General features: G+C 44.7%; 1 protein-coding gene across 1 annotated transcript in view; it reads left to right on the top strand.

Annotated features, from left to right (window-relative positions):
* The window catches only part of LOC140487697 (uncharacterized), a 133678-nt gene that overhangs the window by 107680 nt on the left and 3505 nt on the right, over positions 1-22493 (top strand). Inside the window, exon 6 of the mRNA XM_072586966.1 lies at positions 20410-20594. Within this exon, the coding sequence (XP_072443067.1) occupies positions 20410-20594 (185 nt within the window). The remainder of the gene's footprint in view (positions 1-20409; positions 20595-22493) is intronic.

Here is a 22493-nt window from a genome sequence, read left to right on the forward strand (position 1 = left end):
CCATTTATTTTCCTTCCTTAATTGTCCAGAGGCAGCCACATTGCTGTGGCTTCAGGAGTCACATGTAGGTCAGACCAGGTTAAGGATGTCTCTCCAAAGGACATTAGTGAACCAGATGGGTTTTTCCTACAATGGAGTCATGGTCATCATTAGACTCGTAATTCTAGATTTTAAAACAAACTTTGAATTCAACTTCCACCATCTGCCTTGGTGGGATTTGAACCCAGGTCTCTGGAACATTAGCTGGGTCTCTAGATTAACAGTCCAGCAATAATATCACTAGGCCATCGCCTGCCCCACATTCAAAATGGCCGAGACCTTTGCACTGACTCAAGGGATCAGTTTGAGCTGTTCTCATTGGCTTGGCAATGAAACCAATCCATTTTATCGAATTGTGAATCAACAAATTATTGAGGTAAATACTCCCTGCAAAATGGTGCGTGATCCAAATCTTGAAGTGTGCATTGAATCTCCTGTGGCCTCAGGCTCCTGAGGCCTTGCTGTTTATTGAGCTGCTGCCTTGCATTTTGTCAAACCCTACAAGGTGGAGTCCTGTGGGATTCATCCATCACTCATCCCTCTGAAAGGGAATCACTTCTACCTTCTCAGTTATTCAACAGGTTTCCTGAAAAGCAAATGTACAGCCTCAATGTAAGGATGGCAGCCCTCGTGTCTTCATGTCATATATTCCCTGAACTTTTGTCCTCCTTTGTCCAAATAGAATTGGCGCTCCAAGGGCCACTCCACTCCCGAGAGTTTGGCACTTTAACCTTATCAAAACCGGGGCCATTCTGTTGTTATCTTGGTGCTCAGTCTGAACAGGAGAAAATGTAGTGCTGTCCCATCAGTGCCAAGAAGGGGTTTGAGCTCCTTACACTTACCATGTGATTTGGCCCAACCCTTCACCCCTATCCTTCTTTATGTTGGCACACTTGCCCCCTGGGCCACACTTGCTCTGTTTTATCTTTTCTCTCAGTTTAAGCTGCCAGGTCCCTCCCACCAGCTACCTCTGCTCCTGCTACAAGAAGCCCACAGAGTACCTTCCTTTTTTAAGGTTTATAGCATGGAAACAGGCCATTCAGCCCAACTTGCCCATGCCACCCCAGTTTTCACAATTTAAACCAGTTCCTTTTGCCAGCGTTTGGTCCCTATCCCTCCATATTTATCTCATCCATGTACCTGCCTACATGTTTCTTAAGTGTTCTTGACTCTACCACCAACTCCAGCAGCCCATTCCGGATACTCACCATCCTCAGTGTAAAAGAATTGCCCCTCTGGACCCTTTAGTATCTCTTCCCTCTCACCTTAAACCTTGGCCCCCTATTCATAGAATCCCTACAGTGTGGAAACAGGCCCTTCAGCCTAACAAGTCCACACTCCAGAGAGTAAACCATCCCCCTACCCTATAGCTACCCCTGACTAATGTACCTAATCTACACATCCCTGAACATTATGGGCAATTTCGCACAGCCAATTCACCTGACCTGCACATCTTTGGACTGTGGGAAGAAACCGGAGCACCCGGAGGAAACCCATGCAGACACAGGGAGAATGTGTAAACTCCACACAGACAGTCGGCCGAGGCTGGAATCAAGCCCAGGTCCCTGGTGGTGTGAGGCAGCAGTGCTAACCACTGAGCCACTGTGCAACTTCTAGATTTAGACTCCCCTACCCTGGCGAAAAGCTGTTGGCTATCTACCTTATCCATGCCTCTGATGGTTTTATAGACCTCTAAAAGGTCACCCCTCAGTCTCCCACACTCCAGGGAAAAATATCCCAACCTATCTAACCTCTCCTTATAACTCAAACCTTCTAGTCCAGGAAGCATCCTAGTAAATCCTTTCTGCGTTCTTTCTAGTTTAATAATATCCTTTCCATAGTGGGGTGACCAGAATGCAATACTCCAAGTGTGGCCTCACTAACGTCTTGTACAGTTGCAACAAGGCATCCCAACTCTGATACTCAAAGCTCTGACTGATGAAAGCAAGCGTGCTGAAAGCCTTCTTCACCATCCTGTCCACCTGTCACTCCACTTTTAAGGAGTGATGAACTTGTACCCCGAGATTGTTTTATCCCATGAACACTCCCCAATGCGCTACCATTGACTGTGTCAGTCCTGGTCTGTTTTGACCCACCAAACTACAACACCTTGTATGTATCTAAATTAAACTCCATCTGCCATTGCTCAGCCCACGGGTGCAATAGATCAAGATCTCGCTGTTTTCCCAGATAACCTTCTTCACTGTCCACTATACCACAAACCTTGTCGTCATCCTCAAACTTACTAACCTATTGAATTCCCATCTGGATTGTTTATGTAAATGACATGTTGCTGGTTACAGGCCTCCAGTCTGAAAAACGACCCTGTACCACCACTCAAGTCTTCTACCTTCAAGCCAATTTTGTATCCTCTCAGTTGTTGGATGATACGGTCAGTGCAAAATTGTAAGTTGTGGGTTCAGGTGGCATTCTGTTATTTCAGCGCACGACTGAGGGAGTGCCACACTGGCGCAAGTGCTCCATTTCTGTCAAGATGCAATGGGCACAGTGGGAGAAGGAAAATTGACGTGAATGAATTGACGTACTCACAGATCAATTTCAATGTCACTTCAACCTTTTCAAGCTCCAGGTTGCACAGAAACATAAAACACTGCATTGAGGAGAGGGGAATTCAGGAGGAGGGAGGAGAGCAGTGAAATGGAGATGGGGAGGAGAGGAGAGGAGATGAGAGCGATGGGAGGAGGAGAGACAAATAGAATGAGCAAGATAGGAGTGGGGAAAGGGAACAAAGGAGCAGGGAAGAGAGGAGAGGATTGGGACGTGAGGGAGGAGAGGAATGGAAAGAGGAGGGGAGCAGTGGAGAAGTAAAATAAACAAAACAATTGAATGTGAGCCCTGTGCCTGTGGTGGATTTTAAAACACACTTTGGGGCAGTGTCACATGTCATATCCAAACATTGTCCAATTCAAAACAATGAGCTTAGCTTGTTAGTCTGATTATTAGCTATTAATATGCAATAGGTTGCAGAAACATAGTAGAGTTAGATCGTTGTAAAGAAAGGTGAAAGTTTAAAATCAATGCAGTCGGAAATGGGAGGGAGATGTGGAGGGTGGAGGGAGGAACGATAGAGAAATGGGCTGGAAGGCAGGATCCAGTGGGGTTTTGCATGAGTTCGTTTTGACTAGAATTTCTGAGACTACCAAGGACAGTATTCGATGAGTTGAGTCTGCAGGTAGTGGTGCTGTGGATGGGAAGTTCCGGAGGCTGACCAAAGGGTGGTGGTCAGTGATAGAGCTGCGGAGATGAAATCAGAAGTCCTTGGCGATGGACAAGATCTGGAATTTGAAACAGAGCTTAGGGCCAGCCATGAATAAAAGGTTGTATGTGATTGGACTCAGCCTTAAAAAGGAGGCAGTTGGGATTGGGGTGAGGGTGTGCAGTTCTTGATGGAAACTGAGCAAGGGTGCCAACTGATGATAGGTTGGAGTCTGTCCGTCCTGGTCAGTCCACTGTTTAACAACCCCAGTATCCACAATCGTTACACACACAGACATGCTTCAAAGAGAAACTGGGATTTTATAAAAACCAGGACTTCCCGAAGTGTGGGTTGTGGAGCCTAGTGGGAGTCACATGATAGGATTTCAGGGGCTCCGAGGCACTACTGGGGTCTGTGAGACTTCACCTGAACATTAACAGCTGCGAGGTCCTTTTAAACCCCCGCGCTTCTTCCAGTGGCTAAAGGACTCCAAAGCTTATCCTTTGCTCTAGAGAAGTCAGTGGAAAGGTCAGTATTTTCTATAAAAACCCTCAAGTTCAAATGGCGACCCCCAACCCAGCTGTCAGAGCCCTGTGCCCCCTCCTGGTTGCATTGGTTGACCTTGAAACAGTGAATATAGGAAACTGAGGGAGGGTACACACTTCACCCAGAAAATAACAAATGCTGGAGATCACAGCGGGTCAGGCAGCATCCATGGAGAGAGAGCAAGCTGAAGTGTTGAAGTGTTCACTGGTTCTCTCTCCATGGATGCTGCCTGACCCCGCTGTGATCTCCAGCATTTGTTGTTTGCAGCACAGATTCCAGCATCTGCAGTAATTTGCTCCTATACACACCTCTCTGCCCGATTTTCCTGCATTCACTGTGGCCAGGCAATCTAATAGCTCAGGGGGCGCTATGGAAACCTTGCCCCAACACCTCTATTGAGACAAAACGTGTGGCGCTGGAAAAGCACAGGCAATCAGGCAGCATCTGAGGAGCAGGAGAGTCAACGTTTCGAACATAAGCTCTTCATCAAGAATGTTGGATGCTGCCTGACCTGCTGCGCTTTTCCAGCACCACTCTTTTTGACTCTGATCTCCGGCATCTGCAGTCCTCACTATCTCCTAGTTGATTATAAGCCTCTCTTTTGAGGGTGTCAATACCCTGGGCTGGGAGGATGACTACAGATTATACCTTACAGTAAATGCAGGCTGTACTGGCAGAATAACTAGAAGGCTCTACCAAGCTGAGGTACTGCAGGGTGGGGGTGAGATTGCAGTTCATACGTTGGAGTCAGAGTTTACACGCTGTGATAGACGCAAGTGCCCACAGCAACAGAGCTTTCCTTATAGGATTGACAAAAAATGAAGCTGAACAAATACATGCATTTAGAAGCCAATTAGCCTTCAAAGGTTAATGTGGCTCCCAAACTATTCCATTTCATTACAGCACTACATTGCATTGGCCAGTTGCAATTAATTCCACTGGTGCTATGTCATGGAAAATGCAGGCACATTTTGAAAGCTGCGATGGAAAGGTCAATGCTGAAGATGATAATAATACACAAGGGTTAATCTAACTATTCATCACCCCTCTCAGCTCAGTACAGTGACAGAAAGGAAAGAAATACATCAGCTTATATAATACAGTGCTGCACTGAGAAAAAAAATAGCAGATGGAGATATCTTGTTAACTATTTCTTGCACTGAAAGTTTTAGTTATCCTGCTTCTCAATTCCACGGAGGAGACAATAAAATTGGAATATTCCCAAGATGCTGCTGACGCTACCTCATTTTCAATCATGATGTAAATGAGGTGAAGGTGCAAATTAGTGCTCACTGAGCTCTGCTCGAAAGAAAAAACTGTACAACGTGCGATCTAGCAATGTCAACTCAAAACACACCTCTCTCCTGGCCATTTGGTTCATGCTTAAAACAGTAGACATGGGCAGCAAACCAGTCACCATCTGAATTCACTGCCATTGGAGTGGTATTTGGGATTGGGATAGGGATGACAAGGGAAATTGGCAATAACCTTGATGCAGCTTTCCACTGCTGGTCAGTGCTGATGGAAGGATGAGGGATATGATAGGGAGGATATTCCTGGGCTGGGATTCCTTTCCCATAGAGTCATAGACTCATAGAGATGTACAGCATGGATACAGACCCTTTGATCCAACTCATTCATGCCAAGCAGATATCCTAAATTAATCTAGTCCCATTTGCCAGCACTTGGCCCATATCCCTCTGAACCCTTTCTATCCATATATCCATCCAGATGCCTTTTAAATGCTGTAATTAAGTGTGAGATTTGCTGGTAGAGATTGGATTATGATATTATCAACCTGAATTTCCAAAACAATTTCACCATTACTCCAAAAATGTGCAGGTTAGGTAGATTGCCTATGGTAAATTGTCCACAGTGTCTAGGGATGTGCAGGCTAGGTGGATTAGCAATGGGACATGTAAGGTTATGGGGACGGGTTGGGAAGCTGGAGCTGGATGGGATGCTCTTTGGAGGGTCAGTGCAGACTCAATGGGCTGAATGGCCTGCTTCCACACTTAAGGGATTCTATGATTAGGATCATATTGAGGCTACATTTATCCTTTCAGAATGGTATAAAACAGTGGCCCCTGAGAATTCTCCCATTGTGACCCCCTGTAAGAGGAGATGGTGGTGTAGCGATCATGTCACTGGGCTAGTAATCCAGAAACTCGGGCTAATGCTCTGGGGAGATGGATTCATATCCGCCCATAGCAGCTGGTGGAACATAGTCCATGTGGAATGAGAAGCTGCTCAAATGGTTACCTTTGATTGGTGTAAGAACCCATCTGTCCTTGAGGGAAAGAAATCTGCCACTGTTACTTGGTCTGGCTAATGTGTGACTCCAGGCACCCAGCAATGTGGTTGACCCTTAACTGCCTTCTGGGATGACCCTAGACACTTACTCAGGGGCTCAAGAGCAAAAAGGGCCAGGCAATAAATGCTGGTCTTATCAGTGACACTCATATCCCATGCAACAGCAGAAGGGGAAAGAAAATACCCCAGACCTGGTATGACCCCAGAGTGAGATATGAGGGGTACAAAGGTGTGTGTGTGTGTGTGTGTGTGTGTGTGAAGGAGGAGATGGGGGAGGGTTAAGTCAGATAGCACGCACAACCATTATTGTGCAGAGCGTTTGAAGCAGCTCAATCCTGGCAATACCCTCAACGAACATTTGTCATATTAAAACATGTACAGCTCAAATTGGACTTGTGCATTATTAGCTCTTTATAACTCTATCATTCTTTAGCTATGTAAAATCTTAAAGTTCTGTTTCTGCATGTTAGGAACTCATTGACATGTATGACTGAAATTTACACAAAGAATCAGATTTTAGAATAGTCATCATTATTATATGGACAGGGCCAGTACACTGCACTGGACAAGTTACATTCCTGTTTAAGACTGAGAAACTACAGAGGCTGCTTGACTTAGTGTGTCAGAGGAGGTACACTTCCTTTTCTAACCTGAAGACTCCCTTACCGTTAACAAGACATAATGTATTGCATGTCAGCCTCTAGTTATAAGATGGACGTTGTTACAGAGACTCCGAGGAGGACCACCTGTGAGGTCACACTCCTTCATGATGCTGAGCTGTGCAGCTCACAGGTCCCTGTCACATGATCATATTTTGGGTGTGGGGGGGCGGGGGGTGAGTATTTGGTATTTATTGCGTTTCTTTCAGACCCACGTACAACACCTGTAATCGGGTTCTAGTTACACAACAACAGAAAATGTCAGTGAGGGAGACTTGATGGATTTTCCTCTGCTACAAAAATATTAGGGCCCTGATCATCTGAGACACAGGCAGTCATTGCAAGGGAGTCAGGAGTTTCGAATCAGGACCATGTGGAAGCTCTACTGCAGCTAACTCCCGGGGAATCTGAAACAGGGTGTCCAATCCAAATCGGAAGATTTGGGCCCAATGTTTTGTAAACGGTTTAGTGGGCATGCATAGATATGTACACAATTTTACAAAATATATTTCTTACATTTGGAATAAATTTGAACCGGTGTTTCATTGATTTTCTTAATTCATTCGCGTGATATGAGCTTGAATGGCTAGACCAGCATTTTTTTTACCCATTTCTAATTGCCCAGAGGGCAGTTAAGAGTTAACCACATTGCTGTGGGTCTGGACTCATATGGAGGGCAGATCAGGTAAGGGTGGCAGTTTCCTTCCCTAAAAGGTGAACAGATTTTCTTTCCCCCAACAATGGTGCCAAGGTCATTGTTAGACTGTCAACAACATTTTAAAGAAATATGGAATTCAAAATTCCAAAATGGTGGTATTTGAACTAAGATCATTGCATGGATCTCTGGATTAATAGGCAGTAATAATACCACTCGGCCATCCCATCCCAAAGGTAATAAAATGCAAAGCTTGTTGCATTTATCTTAATATTCAGGATATAGGTTTGTGTTGATTAGGCATTGACTAATGAGGTGAAAAGGTAGGGTTTCTACAAACAAAAACAAGTACATATCTTTCCTATCAGGGTGACACAGTGGCTCAGTGGTTAGCAATGCTGCCTCACATTGGGACCCGGGTTCAATTCCAGCCTTGGGCGACTGTCTGTGTGGAGTTTGCACATTCTCCGTGGGTTTCCTCCGGGTGCTCCAGTTTCCTCCCACAATCCAAAGATATGCAGGTTAATTGCATTGGCCATGCTAAATTGCCCAGTGTTCAGGGGTGTGTAGGTTAGGCGCATTAGTCAGGGATAATGTAGAGTATTAGGGGAATGGGTCTAGGAGGGTTACTCTTCAGAGGCTCAATATGAACTTGTTGGGCCGAAGGGCCTGTTTCCACATTGTAGGGATTCTATGGTTCTTCCAACAGGCAGCAGCCAATGAGGCCTCAGTGATCAGCCCATTCAGCAAGTCCCACCAATGGGAAGAAACACAAGGATTTAAAGGGGCCTCAGCTTAGAGTTCTCAACCTCCAAATTTCATCATTTCATGATCCCCCTGGGGATTGTATCATGGTTTGGGAAATTCCAGCATGAAAGACGCCACAATATTATTCAACGATGCGATTGGACGTTCTCCAAAGTCCTGGTCAACATTTACCCTTCAGCCACAATGTAAACCACACGATCTGGTCATAGAGTTGTACAGCATGGAAACAGACCCTTTGGTCCAACTTGCCCATGCCCACCAGATATCCTAAATTAATCTAGTCCCATTTGTTGGTATTTGCTGATCTAAATTGTTAAGGACTATGTTGGGAAAAAAAAAGTGCATTTTCATAGTGCCTCTCACAACCTCGACATCTCAAAGCACATTACAGCTAATTAGATACTTCTGTTGACGTTGTAAGATATAGGAAACGCAGCAGTGTACAAGTTCCCACAAACACCAGCGTGACAATGATCAGATAATTTGTGAGGTGGATTAAGGAATAATTATAGGTCAGGACCCTGCTGTTTTTCCAAAAAAGTACCATAGGTTCTTTTATACCATCTGCAAATATGGATGGAACATTAGCTCAGACCTCAGTCTCACACAATATGCAGAAGACAGCACCTCTGATCACGCGCAGCGCTTGCTCTGTGACACCTTGGACATGTATCCTCCAGTCTCCAAAATGGCACTTGAATCCACAATCTCCTCACTCAGAGGTAAGTGCACTATGAACTGAGGCCAGTTGACTCCTGTTGGAGACAGTAAGGACTGCAGCTGCTGGAAGCCTGACTCCTGTTGGACAGTGTATTTAGCAGATTGAGGGTTGAAGAGGCTGTGTCACAAGCTGTTAATTTTCAATAGTGACAACATACAAAGAGATGTTCACGGAACATAGACAAGGGGAGCTGCTCTTGAGGAGGCCAGGGATCAGCAACAGAATGGCAATGTGCACTGACTTCAACAGGCTCCTTACTCCTGCTCCTAAATCCCACGTTAACATGAGTGCTGCTATATTACTTGTAAAGGTTCTCCCACACTCACTGACTTAACCCTGCGACAGATAAAGCTATCCACAGGTAGACAGTCATTCTCTTATTCAGACTCCATCCTGTTGAAGTTTTGAGAAAAATGCATCATAAATATAAACACATTTCTTCCAGATGCAGATTATTGCAGTGTGCTCCATTTAAATGCTTTCACGAAATGTCCTAGATTAGATTAGATTATCACCCAAGGCACAGGGAGAAATTATTGGTCATCACCAAATAGTGTCATGGATCATCTAGCAGTTACACAACACCACACACATGATCTTAACCCACAACTTGGGTTAAAGCCACGGCAGCTCAGGCAATGCATACCCTAATTTTTTTAAAAAAACTTATTCATAGGATGAGGGCATTACTGGTTAGACCAGCACTCATTTTGACCCTAGTTGCCTAGAGGATAGTTAAGAGTCACCCACATTGCTGTGGGTCTGGAGTCACATGCAAGCCAAACCAGGTAAGGATGGCAGTTTCCTTCTATCAGGGCATTAGTGAATTGGATGCTTTGTTGCAATCAATAATGGTTTCAAGGTCATCATTTGACTGTTAATTCCATATTTTATTGAATCCAAATTCGACCATGGCAAGATTTGAACCCAGGTTCCAGGGATGTTACTTGGGTCTCTGAATTAACAGGCCAATGATAACATCACTAGACCATCACCACCCGTGTCAATACTCAGATCTTGGGCAAAGCTGAAATCTACAACCTCAGAGCTGGAACAGGGATAACAAATACCCTGACGTTGGAGCGATTCAGGTTTGATTTGTTGCCAGTCTTCTTTCTTGAACACCACCAATAACAGATTAATTGATTATCTATCTTACTGTGTCTGCTGGAACTCACTATGCGGAAAATAACCTCCCTATATGCCTACATAACATCAACCAGTGCACTCAAGAGTAATTAACTCTATGTGATTCACATTAAATGAGTGAATACAAACGTACTAAGTGAGTGAACAAGGTGCAACAAAAAGTATTGACCTCTTTATTCCCTGACTTCAGTCTGTTTGAAAGTCAGGGGGTGGCATTTGAATTAACAGCTGATGAAGACAAGGGAAAAATAACCTGACTTCTTGCTGACACTCATAAGGCTTCAGATTTAGCCAAGGTATTTAAAACTATAATTGTGAACAAACAAAAAAGAACAAAAATCCTTATCAGAAACCCAAGTCTTAACTACGAGAACCTTTTGAGGTATGACCAGAAGAAAATTGGAATGGAAAATAGAGACATTTCAGCGATAGTCTGGCAAGCCTGCCTACCCCAGGGGACATTGTGACCTTGCTGAAGTCCCTGGTTAATGGAAGTGTTCTGAATTATGTTACTTATGGCAAGCTGCACTCTGCCAAACCTTGCTGCAGAACTGTCCAGTCTATAATTCAAATGACAAGCAATAGAATGACTTCAGCTTGTCCTCTGAATATCCTTCACTGCGCTAGTCGTTCAGAATACCGTTTGGTGGCAGTTCTTATAAACCGTGCTTTTTAACATATCACATCCTGCTGGTTGCTGAGGTGTGTTAACAACAGAATAAGATCTGTGTTCTCACTGACATTACCAACATCAGCGCATTCACGTCTGAGGTCACGGCGTAGTGCTATCCGGTCAGGAGGGAATGCTCCTGGGAAATCCTGAGTATTGACGATAGATTGCATGAAGTCTCATGACAAACAGGGGCAAGGCAACCTCATGTTGATCATTACCTCCAGCTCCTTCCTCAGCTGATGAATCAGTACTCCTCCATTTTGAACACAACTTCAGAAGCTCTGAATAAGCAAGGATGTGGAATGTACACCGGCTGGTGAACATCAGTGTCCATCATCAACGCTGGTTGAGCCTGGGAGGAACGCCCGACCATCCAGGAGAAAGTTCAGTGCCCTTCACCACCTTGCCAGGGTAGGTGCCACACTTTCCTACCTGCCATCTCACATTCACTCCATCTCTACTACCACAAACATCTCCCACCAGCTGCAACCCGAGCTCTTCAACAAATGCTAAGTAAAATTGAAGAGAGAAAGGGACAAGAAAAGAAATTAAAAGTAGATAGAGTGGACAGGCCCCAGACCTGGAACGCCCAACTCCACTGCCACCTTACCCTTGTATGTCACTCTCAGTTTATACAGAAATGTTCCTGATGCTAACTTTCATGTGTTTGTGGGTCCCTCAGTGTCAGTCCTAAACACGTCTTCACATCATCCTGGCCATAGGTAAGGCTCCATGGATGGGGGTCTGTGCTGAGAGCCTGTTACTATGAATGGAAACAGGGGGAGCAATGTGTCAGCATAGTATTGGGTCACGGAGACACAGCTGTCCCTTCTTATACAACATCCCGAATGTGTGGCTCCCTCTGTGCTCAGACGTGTAGCTGTCAATGTGTTGTCCAGCACTGGCTGTGTCAGGGAGGTGCAGTGTACACAGTGAGGGTCCACGCTGTAGGACAGTCAGGGAAGGGGCAGCCGTGTACTGTACATTGCACGTGGCTCAGACCAACCTCTGTTCCTTTTAAAAGGAAAGTGTGCTGCAGCCCCTTCGCTCACTTACCCCTGAGTGTGATCACAGCCAGTGTCTTCGTCATTGCACACGTTCGATTGGCATCACCATGGGAGGTGAGAGTGAGCACTCCCTCTGACAGGAGCTTCCACCCTCGGCCTGAATGTACCAGTGAGCCCACACCCATCCCCACCAACATCCATACCCATTTCCACTCACCCCCCACCCCATGTAGACCCCACAGACTTCACACTTCCCTAAGTCTTCACTCAATCTGTCCACATGAGCTGACAGCTACAGCCCACCCCCACCCCTACCATCACCGGCACCGCCCCCAACCAGCCCTGGGCCTATGAGGTGACCTTACTTGGTGAGGTCATACACTACTCCTGCAGCACATCCCTGCTTGAAGCCAGGGTGCTTCTGATGATGGAGCACTCCCTCACCCTCATTACACACCCCACCTCCCAATCATGCTTTCCCAAATTTGCCTTCTAACAAGTCCTGCCATGCACCCCCCCCCCCACCTTTCCCCTTTGTTTCTGTGGACAAACCCAATGGATTGACCATTACCCATCTTTATGAGAGAGCTGACTGGACAGGACTGGGCAAGATGTACCCAGACCCCTGACTGGTGCGTGTACATGTCCCTGACTGACTCTGTTAATCCATTGACCACGACCCCCACCCTGGGCTGTAGTGGCATGGACTGCCTGACCAAGAATACCCTGACCATTGCCAATCTCCTGGACTGGTTTTGGAGGCTGCTTTTCACATGCCTGTGCTGTGCCCCTATGACTGATGGGCGGCCCCCATGGATTTCACTGAGGACTCCTCCCCTAGATTTTGAGATAGAGCTGTTGCACTCACTGTGTTTGCTGCATAATTGCTTAAATTATGCTATTAATTGTGCACGAGGAGGATATACACCCCCTAGACTCAGGATTGCTCACCAGTAAGGTCATGCAGCCTGGTTCTATGTCCAAACTAGTTGGTAAAGCAAGGCAGGTGCTAAGTGACTGAGCACCCAGACAGCAGCCCTGAGATAAAGTCTGGTCCAGTCCAGTCCAGTCTAAAAGCTGGTCTGTGCTGCGCAAGGTGTCCCTTTCAATGCCAGTTGCCAATGAACCCTGCAATGCCAGTCTGTGCTTCAAGAGTTCCCTGCCAGTGGTTGTAGAAATACCAGGAGGGTCATGGTGGGTTGGCAGATGGTGAATGTGCATGACCATCAACACAGAGTGCCTGGTGCCTGTGGATCATTGAAGCGGTTGTCATAGGAGATATTTCAGACCAAGCAGAGAGCTGAATTCACTCAATACATGCTCTGCTTTCCCATGGAGTTTTTGACAATGTCTGGTTTGATAATGGTAAGATAGGAGGCTGGATATTAATGATGTGTGTTCTAGCAATAACTCGGCCTTTAACAAGCGTTTAATCACCATCACCGTCGATTGGCATCCCACCATCACCTGGTGAGAATCTTGTCTCACTGCTTGTCAAGAGCATGTAAGATTGAATGAGGTGACCTTGACACTGAGATGGGTCTAGGAGAAAGTGCTGGGTCTAGGAGAATGATTTCTGATGAAGGGCATATGCCTGAAACATCAATTCTCCTGCTCCTCGGATGCTGTGCATTTCCAGCAACACAATCTCGATTGAGATGGGTCTTCAGCCCTGGTCCTGCTACAAAATCCTGCCATCACCCACATCACCCAGACCCCTAAGTGAACAATTCGACACCACAGTCACCCCACCCTAATATCGTCTAATGTGGCTCAGTGTCAAATTCCATCTAACGATGCTGCTGTGAGGCCTTCAGATGTCTTCCCTGTGTAAGAAGCACTTTGTTAATATAAGCTGTTATTAATGGGGGGGTGGTGGTGGTGTAGGAGAAGTGTTAGAGTCAGTCCCATTAGGACCTTGTTATACTGGGCCCAATGTGTGGTGGCTGGGGATTGAGCTTCTAATCAGCTAGTCACTGGCCACAGATATTTCTGCTGGGAGAGCGAGAGGGATCCATCACAGTTTTCTGGCCCGACGTTTCAGGCAGACCAAAGAGTGTCTTTCACCGATTTGATGGTCCTCCAGGAAGTGGAACTTGGGACCTGTGGCCTCCTGATTCCGAGGAGAGGGCTTAGTCCTGGACTAAGGCAGAACTTTGAACAGAATGGAGCTGTGGTTGTTTTAATACCCAATGAGTCACTTTTAGCTGCATAGAAATCCACTTCACACAGGCAAATCATTATTACGCTGAACGTCAGGGAGGATAAGGGAATGCTCCCAGGTTACAGTAAAGACATTAACCCCTCATCCCCACTCCCCCCAGCAATGCCTGGTGTTAGGGCACATATTTTCAATGGTGATGCCAGTTCAGTTAGCTGAGCTTTCTTTTGAAGTGATCAATTCATATGTTAATTCATCTATTTATAGCTCAGGAAGTTTTCCTTCACAGATGGGTGTATACACAAGGCAATTGTATCGTGCTCCCTGTTATTTTCATTAGGCTTCAAGCCTGCAGCTGTGCTGACAGCCTGTGTGACATTTATGATTCATTCCATCATATAATCAATCTATCTCACGAAAGCTTTTGGAAATTCAGCATTGTTGCTGAAAGAGCAGGTATTTTTAGCAGTGCCTTTCAGCAATTACAGACAGGTTCAGTGTTGACTGAAAGTCTAATCCTGTTTTCTTCCAAAGCCGACAATGATTCATTTTAAATTTAGTGCATTTTTGTTTACTGAGCTTGGAAGACTTAGAAAGTGGTTCTGCTTTGAACTTGCATAATTACACCTTTTACCAGCATGACTTCCCAACAGACAGCTCAAGTAAAGTTCGTGCTGAATTCTCCAAGTTGTTTCCTTTTAAGAAACAGGCCCTTACCTTGGGTGAGTTGGGGCTTTGATATTTGTGTTATCTGAAGTATAACGGTGAACTCAGGGGCTCCTGCACTCCCAGGGAAAAGTCCCTCTCAAAACTAAGAGCTCTACCACAGACAATCTTTCTGAAGAAGGACCACTGGTGAATAGGGAGACTATCACCTTCAAGTCACACATCATTTCCAGTTGAACATTTATCACTGTCCCATCTGCTCGAAATGTGCAGTGAACATCAAAGTCTTACTGCTCCTTACCCAACTGCACCCTGGAAGCATCTTTACCTCCTGGATTGCAGCAATTTGAAAATAAAAAGATGACATGCATTTACATAGTGTCATTCAACATTGGACACTTTTAGAGCTATTGGAGCACTTTGGGAGTGTTGTCATAATGCAAGAAATGTTGCATCTAATTTGAGCACAACAGGTACCCACAGAGGAAGACGGTCTTACCAGACCATAGGGCTGCTCTCTCTCAGATTAGAGAGAGACACTGGTGATGGTTTAACCTGAGAGTCACTGCGACTCAGGCAAGGGGAGAGGTTAAAAAGGAGAATTCTTTCATGGTAATCTCAGCCGGTGTGGGAATTGAACCTGCGCTGTTGGGGTCACTCTGCATCACAAACCTGACAACTGAGCCTATTGTCCTTGCGATGCTGATTGCATGTTAGCTGTTGGGCACCTGAGAGAACTTCCCTACATTTGCTGTGCTGTGAGAACTACTGTATTGACTGGAGCAGCCATGTGGGACCACAAGGAACAAAAACAAAGAACAGTACAGCAGAGAAACAGGTCCTTTGGCCCATCAAGACTGTGCTGACACAAGATGTCTTTCTAAACTAAAACCCTATTGCAATCTATGCAGTCCACCTCCCTCTACTCCCTGGCTATTCATATATCTGTCAATATGCCACCTAAACATTGCAATTGTGTCTGCCTCCACCACCTCGTCCTCTGGCAATGCATTTACCAGCCTCTGTGCCACAGACTTCACTCCAGCAGCCTCACTAAGTTGGAACTGAATGAGGGAACCTTGTGATTTAGCGTCAGGGGTATTTCCAACTGAACCACACATGACAAGTTCAAGAATATTATGCAACTCCAGCTCTTCCAGGACAGTTCTGCATTGAGCTTTCCAGCAATGTAAATATCCTGACAATGATTAAAAAGAAATATGTCACACAAGGAGTACAATCCTCCAGTCCTTTTTCTATCCCTCATTCCTCTTTACTGGTTTGCAAAGGACAATCTGGCAGAATGTAGAACTAGCTGCCGATTTTCCCATTGCAAAATCTTCTTCCTGTCTGTCGGAGCATAAAAATGAGCACTTACTCTCAAGAGTAAGATTTTACTCCTAGTTTTCATTTTTAAAAATGGCACAGGGATCGATCAAAGGGCAGACTGTCCCTTCGCTTCTGCCTCTAGGACAACCTTTACTCAAAACAAATTGTGTGATGTGTTGGTTTTGTCAATGGTTCAGTGTTAGCTTGGCTCAGCTGGCTGCACTTTTGTCTCAGTCAGAAAGTGGTTTGATTTACCAGAGGAACCTTGATTATCTGAATGAGATGGGCGGGCACTACTTCATCTGGATAATTGATTATTTGGTTAATTGATTCAATGCCTCTCTTCTGGCACTTGGGGTTTTCTGAAGTTTCCTGTTTCCTCACTCTGCCTACCTTGCTCCCTCTCTCTGCCTCAGGGTTTGTTTCTGAGCAGACACACACTTGTGTGTAAGGGACCTGCAGCAATGCTGAAGCCTCCCCTCCCCCCATCCACCCCCAGTAGTTCAATGGAATTGACACAGCGAGCATGTGCTAAGTCCACTCCCTGTTCAGGAGCCTAGGCAGCAGCACACTGCATGCGAGCCCGTCTGCACCACCCCCTGCCCTCCACCCCCCCCCCCCCCACCCCCCGCCTGCCTCACAACCTGTCCAACCCCACCCCCCCTGTCCACCCCACCCACTGTCTGCCTGCGCCCCCCCACCATTCGACTTGGCCACCCCACCACCCCGCACTCCCCCCGTCCGTCCCCTTCCCCTGTGTGCCCCCAACCACCGTCCGCCCCACCTACAGTCCGCCCCCCTCTAACCCTGTCTAGGGAACTCCAGGGAAAGTGTGGGGGTGAGAGAGAGAGAGAGAGTGGGCAGTCAGTCATTTGGAGACGGTGCCTGGGCTCCTATCGATGATCACGGCTGCTCTCGGCAGCATTTCAGTAAGCTGAGTTCATTTTTAATCATTGTAAACAAAAGATGCGAACAGTGTTGGAAACAACTCTTTGGTGCAATGTTTCTATCGGGACCTTGAGTTCTTCTTCGGATAATCCAAAATTCGGATAATTGACATTCGGATCATCAAGGTTTCTCTGTATATAGCACCTTTCACTTCTTCAGGACAGCCCCATGTGCTTTACTGTGAATTCACTGCTTCTGACATTTAGCGACTGTACAGGCATGTGGCAGCCAGCAAGGACACCGCAATGACGAAAGAAGCTGTTTTATTTATGTTAGTTAAGGGGTAAAATCACACCGCACAGATTATCTGGTCATCTTCATACTGTTTGTGGGAGCTTGCTGTGCACAAACTGGTTACTGGGAGTCTCTAAATTTCTAATGTTTCTGTCACTTAGCCCTTGGGAAGTCAAATATTCATTACTAGTGGCAACTTTGTGTCTTCAGTGCCCGTGTGGTAATCTACTTACTCCTGCAAGACATAGTTACATAAATGATAAAATATAACTCTGTCATGAAACTTTCATTGTCGGTACTTAGTCTCTTCTTTCTGCTGCTTTGCCCATTGAGCTAATGGCCTCAGCATTACCCCTTTGTTTTAATATATCTCCTATGCTTTGAAACAAAATCATAAATTTCTGGAAAAAAGCAGTGTTTTGCTGTCAGACTTGCTGAGTTTTTCCAGCAATTTCTAATTTTGTTTCTGATTTCCAGCAATCACAGTTCTTTAGTTTTTCCTATGCTTTGAAATCTGATCAATAGTTTCCCCATTATTATTATAATTGATATTCTACTAAATAAAACCTTAGACTACCCCTCCAACTCTATTTTGATTTAGTCCCTACCCTCCCCTTCACTGTTTTGATCACACAGCATTGCCGTTTGATGCTTGTCACTGGCCACTCGGGTGTTTTCCTATCTTCCTGGTGGTAGAAATTTGAATAAAGATTCGTGCACCTTGTGTCTTTTCACTGTGTCTTACACCTGCACACACACATGGGTGCTGGGGAAAAAATAAGCACTACCACAGTTAGGCGGGAGTGTGGGGGTAAAAAAAAGGCAAAACAAAAAAGAAAAAAATAAACAGGAGTGTCAGGGGTTCTGCTCACTCTTGGAGCCAGCTCTGCACTAGCGAGGTCAGTGTCAAAGACATGTGTAAATAAAGGGTGACTTGGTGATAGGATATCAGCCTCTGTGGCATTATTTCAGTGATGACAAGAGAAAAACACACCCCTGAAGAGATTCGCTCACAACAATCGTCTTTGAGTTGGCGCAATCATAAATAAAAGAAAAAAGAAAAAAAAAATCTTAGACTAAAACCTTCTAATGTTTTTGATACAATGTGATTTGTAGCATCCAAAGAATGTCAAATAGGCATGACACTTTCCTTTGTAGAAATAGTTAATTTCTAACCTTGTGATCAATTACAATTTATTGAAAAAGATAAGCCAATGTTTATTGGAATGTATTTAAGTTGGTTTATTAAAACTAATAATGGTTTGAGGATCAACCTTATAACACAATTCAATTGCCACCTCTGTCAAGTATACCTAACAGAATAAAGACTGGGGATTAGTATACCACAGTATAAAGAGAAATCAATAGCGAAAAAGCTTTAGAGACTGCAGGACAATTTAAATAACTTTTTAGTGCAGGGACAGAAGCGCTATAGTTTAGCTGACCCAGCCAATGTAATTCCAGATTGTACACAGCAAGGTCTGCTCATGGGAATGGCAATAAAGCCTTTAGTTAAGAACAAAATTCTCTGCACAGAATGTGTCATGAGACCAGTGTTTATCCTCGCAGCCTTTAGTTCTGATGAAGGATACTCACCCCACATGTAAGAAATGGACCATTGCTGTTTGATACATTCTGTCTACTTTCAGCTTACCTTATTTCAGATCACCAGCGATTTGCAGTCTTTTCCGTACCACCAGAGAATTGGCTGGTTGGGTTAATGCAGTGATGTGAACTATCTGTATGAAAATTTGAAATGGCAAAGTTTTCTTGCTTGTTTATGAACACCCAGTAGTATTAATATGTTCAGACCTGAGCCAAATGGACAAGGAGGATGGTTCTCTAAATGCCATGATCTTAGTGAATCCTGATGGTCATTTCAATGACCCCTGCTTATTCAGTGATTCAAGTATTTGGCTTAAAGTTATACATCAATGATTAAACAGCATTCCGTATGAACATTAAGATTAGGAATAGACCATTTGGTCCCTTAAGCCTGCCCTATGCACAGTTGGTGCATAGCAGATCTGCACATTTTCACTGATCTCCAACAACCCTTCATCTCTTTACTTCTCAAGAATCTATCTGCATCTGCCTTAGAAATGATCAAAGACATGCTTTCCACTTTCTTATGAGGAAGAGTGTTCCACAGACTCACAATCTCCTGTGAGAGAAAAAAGTTCTCCTAGTCTCGGTTCTAAATGGGCAACATTGTATTTTTAAATAGTGACCCCAAGTCCTAATTCCAGTCCTCATACATGAGGATTGGCCACTTGACTGAGGCATCAGAGAGTAATGCTGTATGTGAAACTATACTTCAGAAAGTGTCAGGTGAGACAGAAGAAATGGGGTGGGAGAAGGTTATGCTTTGAAATAATTTGCATATGGCATCAGAATGTAGATAAGTGATACAATAACCATCTGACAATTAAAACAAAAATCACCAAATACATTCCTCATGGGCACTTTGTGCCACAGCTGAATCACGGCTGGCAGTGGGCAGTTTATTGGAAAGCACACCCTACCTTTCACAGATGGCTGCCTGCCAACCTTTCAGGTTCAAAAAATATGGTGCTGGAAAAGCACAGCAGGTCAGGCAGCATTCGGGGAGCAGGAGAGTCAACGTTTCAGGCATAAGCCCTTCACCAGGAATGTGGAGAGGGAAGGCGGCTGAGAGATAAATAGGAGGGTGGGAATGGGGCTGGAGGGAAGGTAGGTGGGAAGGTTATAGGTGGATGCAGATGGGGAGTGATGGTGATAGGTCAGTGGGAGGCTGGAGCAGATAGGTGGGAAGGAAGATGGACAGGTCAAGAAGGCAGTGCCGAGTTGGAGGGTTGGATCTGGGATGAGGTGGGGAGAGGGGAGATTAGGAAACTAGTGAAGTCAACATTGATGCCATTTGGTTGAAGGATCCTAAGGTGGAAGATGAAGCGTCTTCCTCCAGTTGTTGGGTGGCTTGGATTTGTCCTGAAATCTCTAGCAATTGAAGGTTAATCCCTGCAAAGCAAAGCATGAAAAAAAATTGAAGGGACAGTAAATAAAACTATCATTCTATTAGCTATAAAAATATTGATGATGGGGAAAAAAGCTGCTTCACCAACAGTCATGATCAAAGCAATTGGATAACAGGGCATCTATTCCAATCCCGATTGGCCGAGGGAAGACAATGCATCTGGAATGTGGACCGATGGTTGGAGTGTAGGGGTTGGAGCTGATTGACGGGCAAGTCACGTGATGGAACCTCCAGGAATGCTCCTAATGGGAGCTGGCTACTCTTCCTCGGTGCCTTTATTGTTAAATGTCCTTTTCTGTTTCTTCTCATAGAAAAGCAATTACTGGGAATGCCTCCAAAGCTGTTTCCTCTGGGATTGTCAAAGAAATGGCAGTGGCCTTGCTGGCTGGAGTCTTTACGTTTCCATTGGCTGTTCTGACTCAGTTTCTGCCTTTATATCATGTTCCGCATGACATTTACAAAATACACACAGAGAACATCGTGATGGTGCAGTTGGGTAAGTGTGGGTTCATAGCGATGCTATGCCTCCTTTGGCCTACTAATTAAATGATTAATTTCACCACAGTTAAAACTAATGAATTAACTTGGACAGGTTATCACTTAATGTTTACCAGTAAGTCACAGATCAAATGGAAAAGCCAACAGCCCTCCATAGCCAACAGAGAGTTGGTCCACTAAGGACACATTACTGACCTTTCACCTACCTAGCAGTGCTGGAAAGCAACAGATCATGACTCGTTCATGACACAACGCCACTACAACATGATGTAGTAATAGACAGACAGCTGCAAAGACCATTACAGTGTTGCTGGAGCTAAGTGACAATTCCAATGTGATATTAGAAATTTGGTTTGCTGTAGATTGCTTCAGGAGTTCAGTGACTTCATTTACTCACACAGTCAGAGGGCCTCATACAGTCCTACAACTCTCGATAGGATAGTACAACACCCGCTTGTAAGCTGACTCCAAACTCTGCATCTTTCGTTAAACACGTCTTCAATCTCACCAAATCTGAGCAAGCAAGTACCTGGTGAGACAAGGTTAGATACAAAATAGAGTCACAGAAATGGACAGCATGGAAACAGACCCTTCGGTCCATCTGTCCATGCCGACCAGTTATCCTAACCTAATCTAGTCCCATTTGCCATAGCTTGGCCCATATCCCTCTAAACCCTTCCTATTCATATGCCCATCCAGATGCCTTTTAAATGTTGTACCAGTCTCTATCACTTTCCCTGGCAACTCATTCCATACACACACTGCCTTCTGTGTGAAAAAGTTGTTACTTAGGTCCCTTCTATATCTTCCCCTCCTACCTTAAACTTATGACCTCTATTTTTATAAACCCATACCCTGGGGAAGAGACCCTGCTATTCACCCTGTCCATGCCTCTCATGATTTTATAAACTTCTATAAGGTACCCAAGGTATTTTCGGTGTTGGATACAAAATGGTACGCTGCTTCATTTCACAGTATGCTGAATGAACCAACTAGCCCTTGTAACCACAAAGTCTGAATTAACCTTAAACAATGGGCATTAGCACAAGATAAAGGACAGGCCTGGCCAAGGTGACCATGAAGAGGCCAAGGCAGAGGGTGGTCGAGGTGACCATTTGGTCTAACTGCTTGCCCTTCTATCATGGTTTTATTCATGCCCAAGTGACCTTAGAGTGGGATCAAGTGTGTCTCCTGACATGCTCAAGACCACCATGACTGGTGGACACCACAGGGGCAAGAGTGCATTACTATCAACCTTTAAAATGACTTCTTAATTTGAATTTTGAACAATTGAATTTTGTTACAGTCCGCTGTTAAGGGGTTTGCACCCTTTAATCTGGTTTAAACTGATTTATGTAATAAAACGAAGAACTGCAGGTGCTGGAGATCTGAAGCAAACAGAAGCAGAAATTGCTGGAGAAACCCGGCAGATCTGACAGCAACTGTGTAGAGAAAACAGAGATAACATTTTGAGTCCAGTGACCCTTCTCAGAACTGGTACAATTTGATTTAATTTGATTAAACTGTTTTCAAGTAGTTTTAAAACATAAAGAACATTTCACATGAAGCCTTACCTTTCTTAACTTTAATAAATGGCATCTCACAGTGTTGTTACTTCAATATAATCTGTGCCTTTTTCATTCTCTCATAGTTTTACAGGCAGAGATCAAAGAACCAAAAATCAATTGCTGATTGCTTTTCCCCAGGCACTAGACAATTCCTACTTAGCATTCTAACCACCTTAAGCCAAGGTGCCCTTTTAAGCCTTGTGAGAATACAGTGTGCTTTATAAATCCAACATCAAATTAACTTTTGTTTTCAAGTTTTTTGGGGCTTTGGAGAGAGTGATCAAAAAAATCCTGAAATGTGAAACGGCATTGAATACTTTAATTATGAA

Source organism: Chiloscyllium punctatum, chromosome 17, assembly GCF_047496795.1.
Source record: "Chiloscyllium punctatum isolate Juve2018m chromosome 17, sChiPun1.3, whole genome shotgun sequence".
NCBI lineage: Eukaryota > Metazoa > Chordata > Chondrichthyes > Orectolobiformes > Hemiscylliidae > Chiloscyllium > Chiloscyllium punctatum.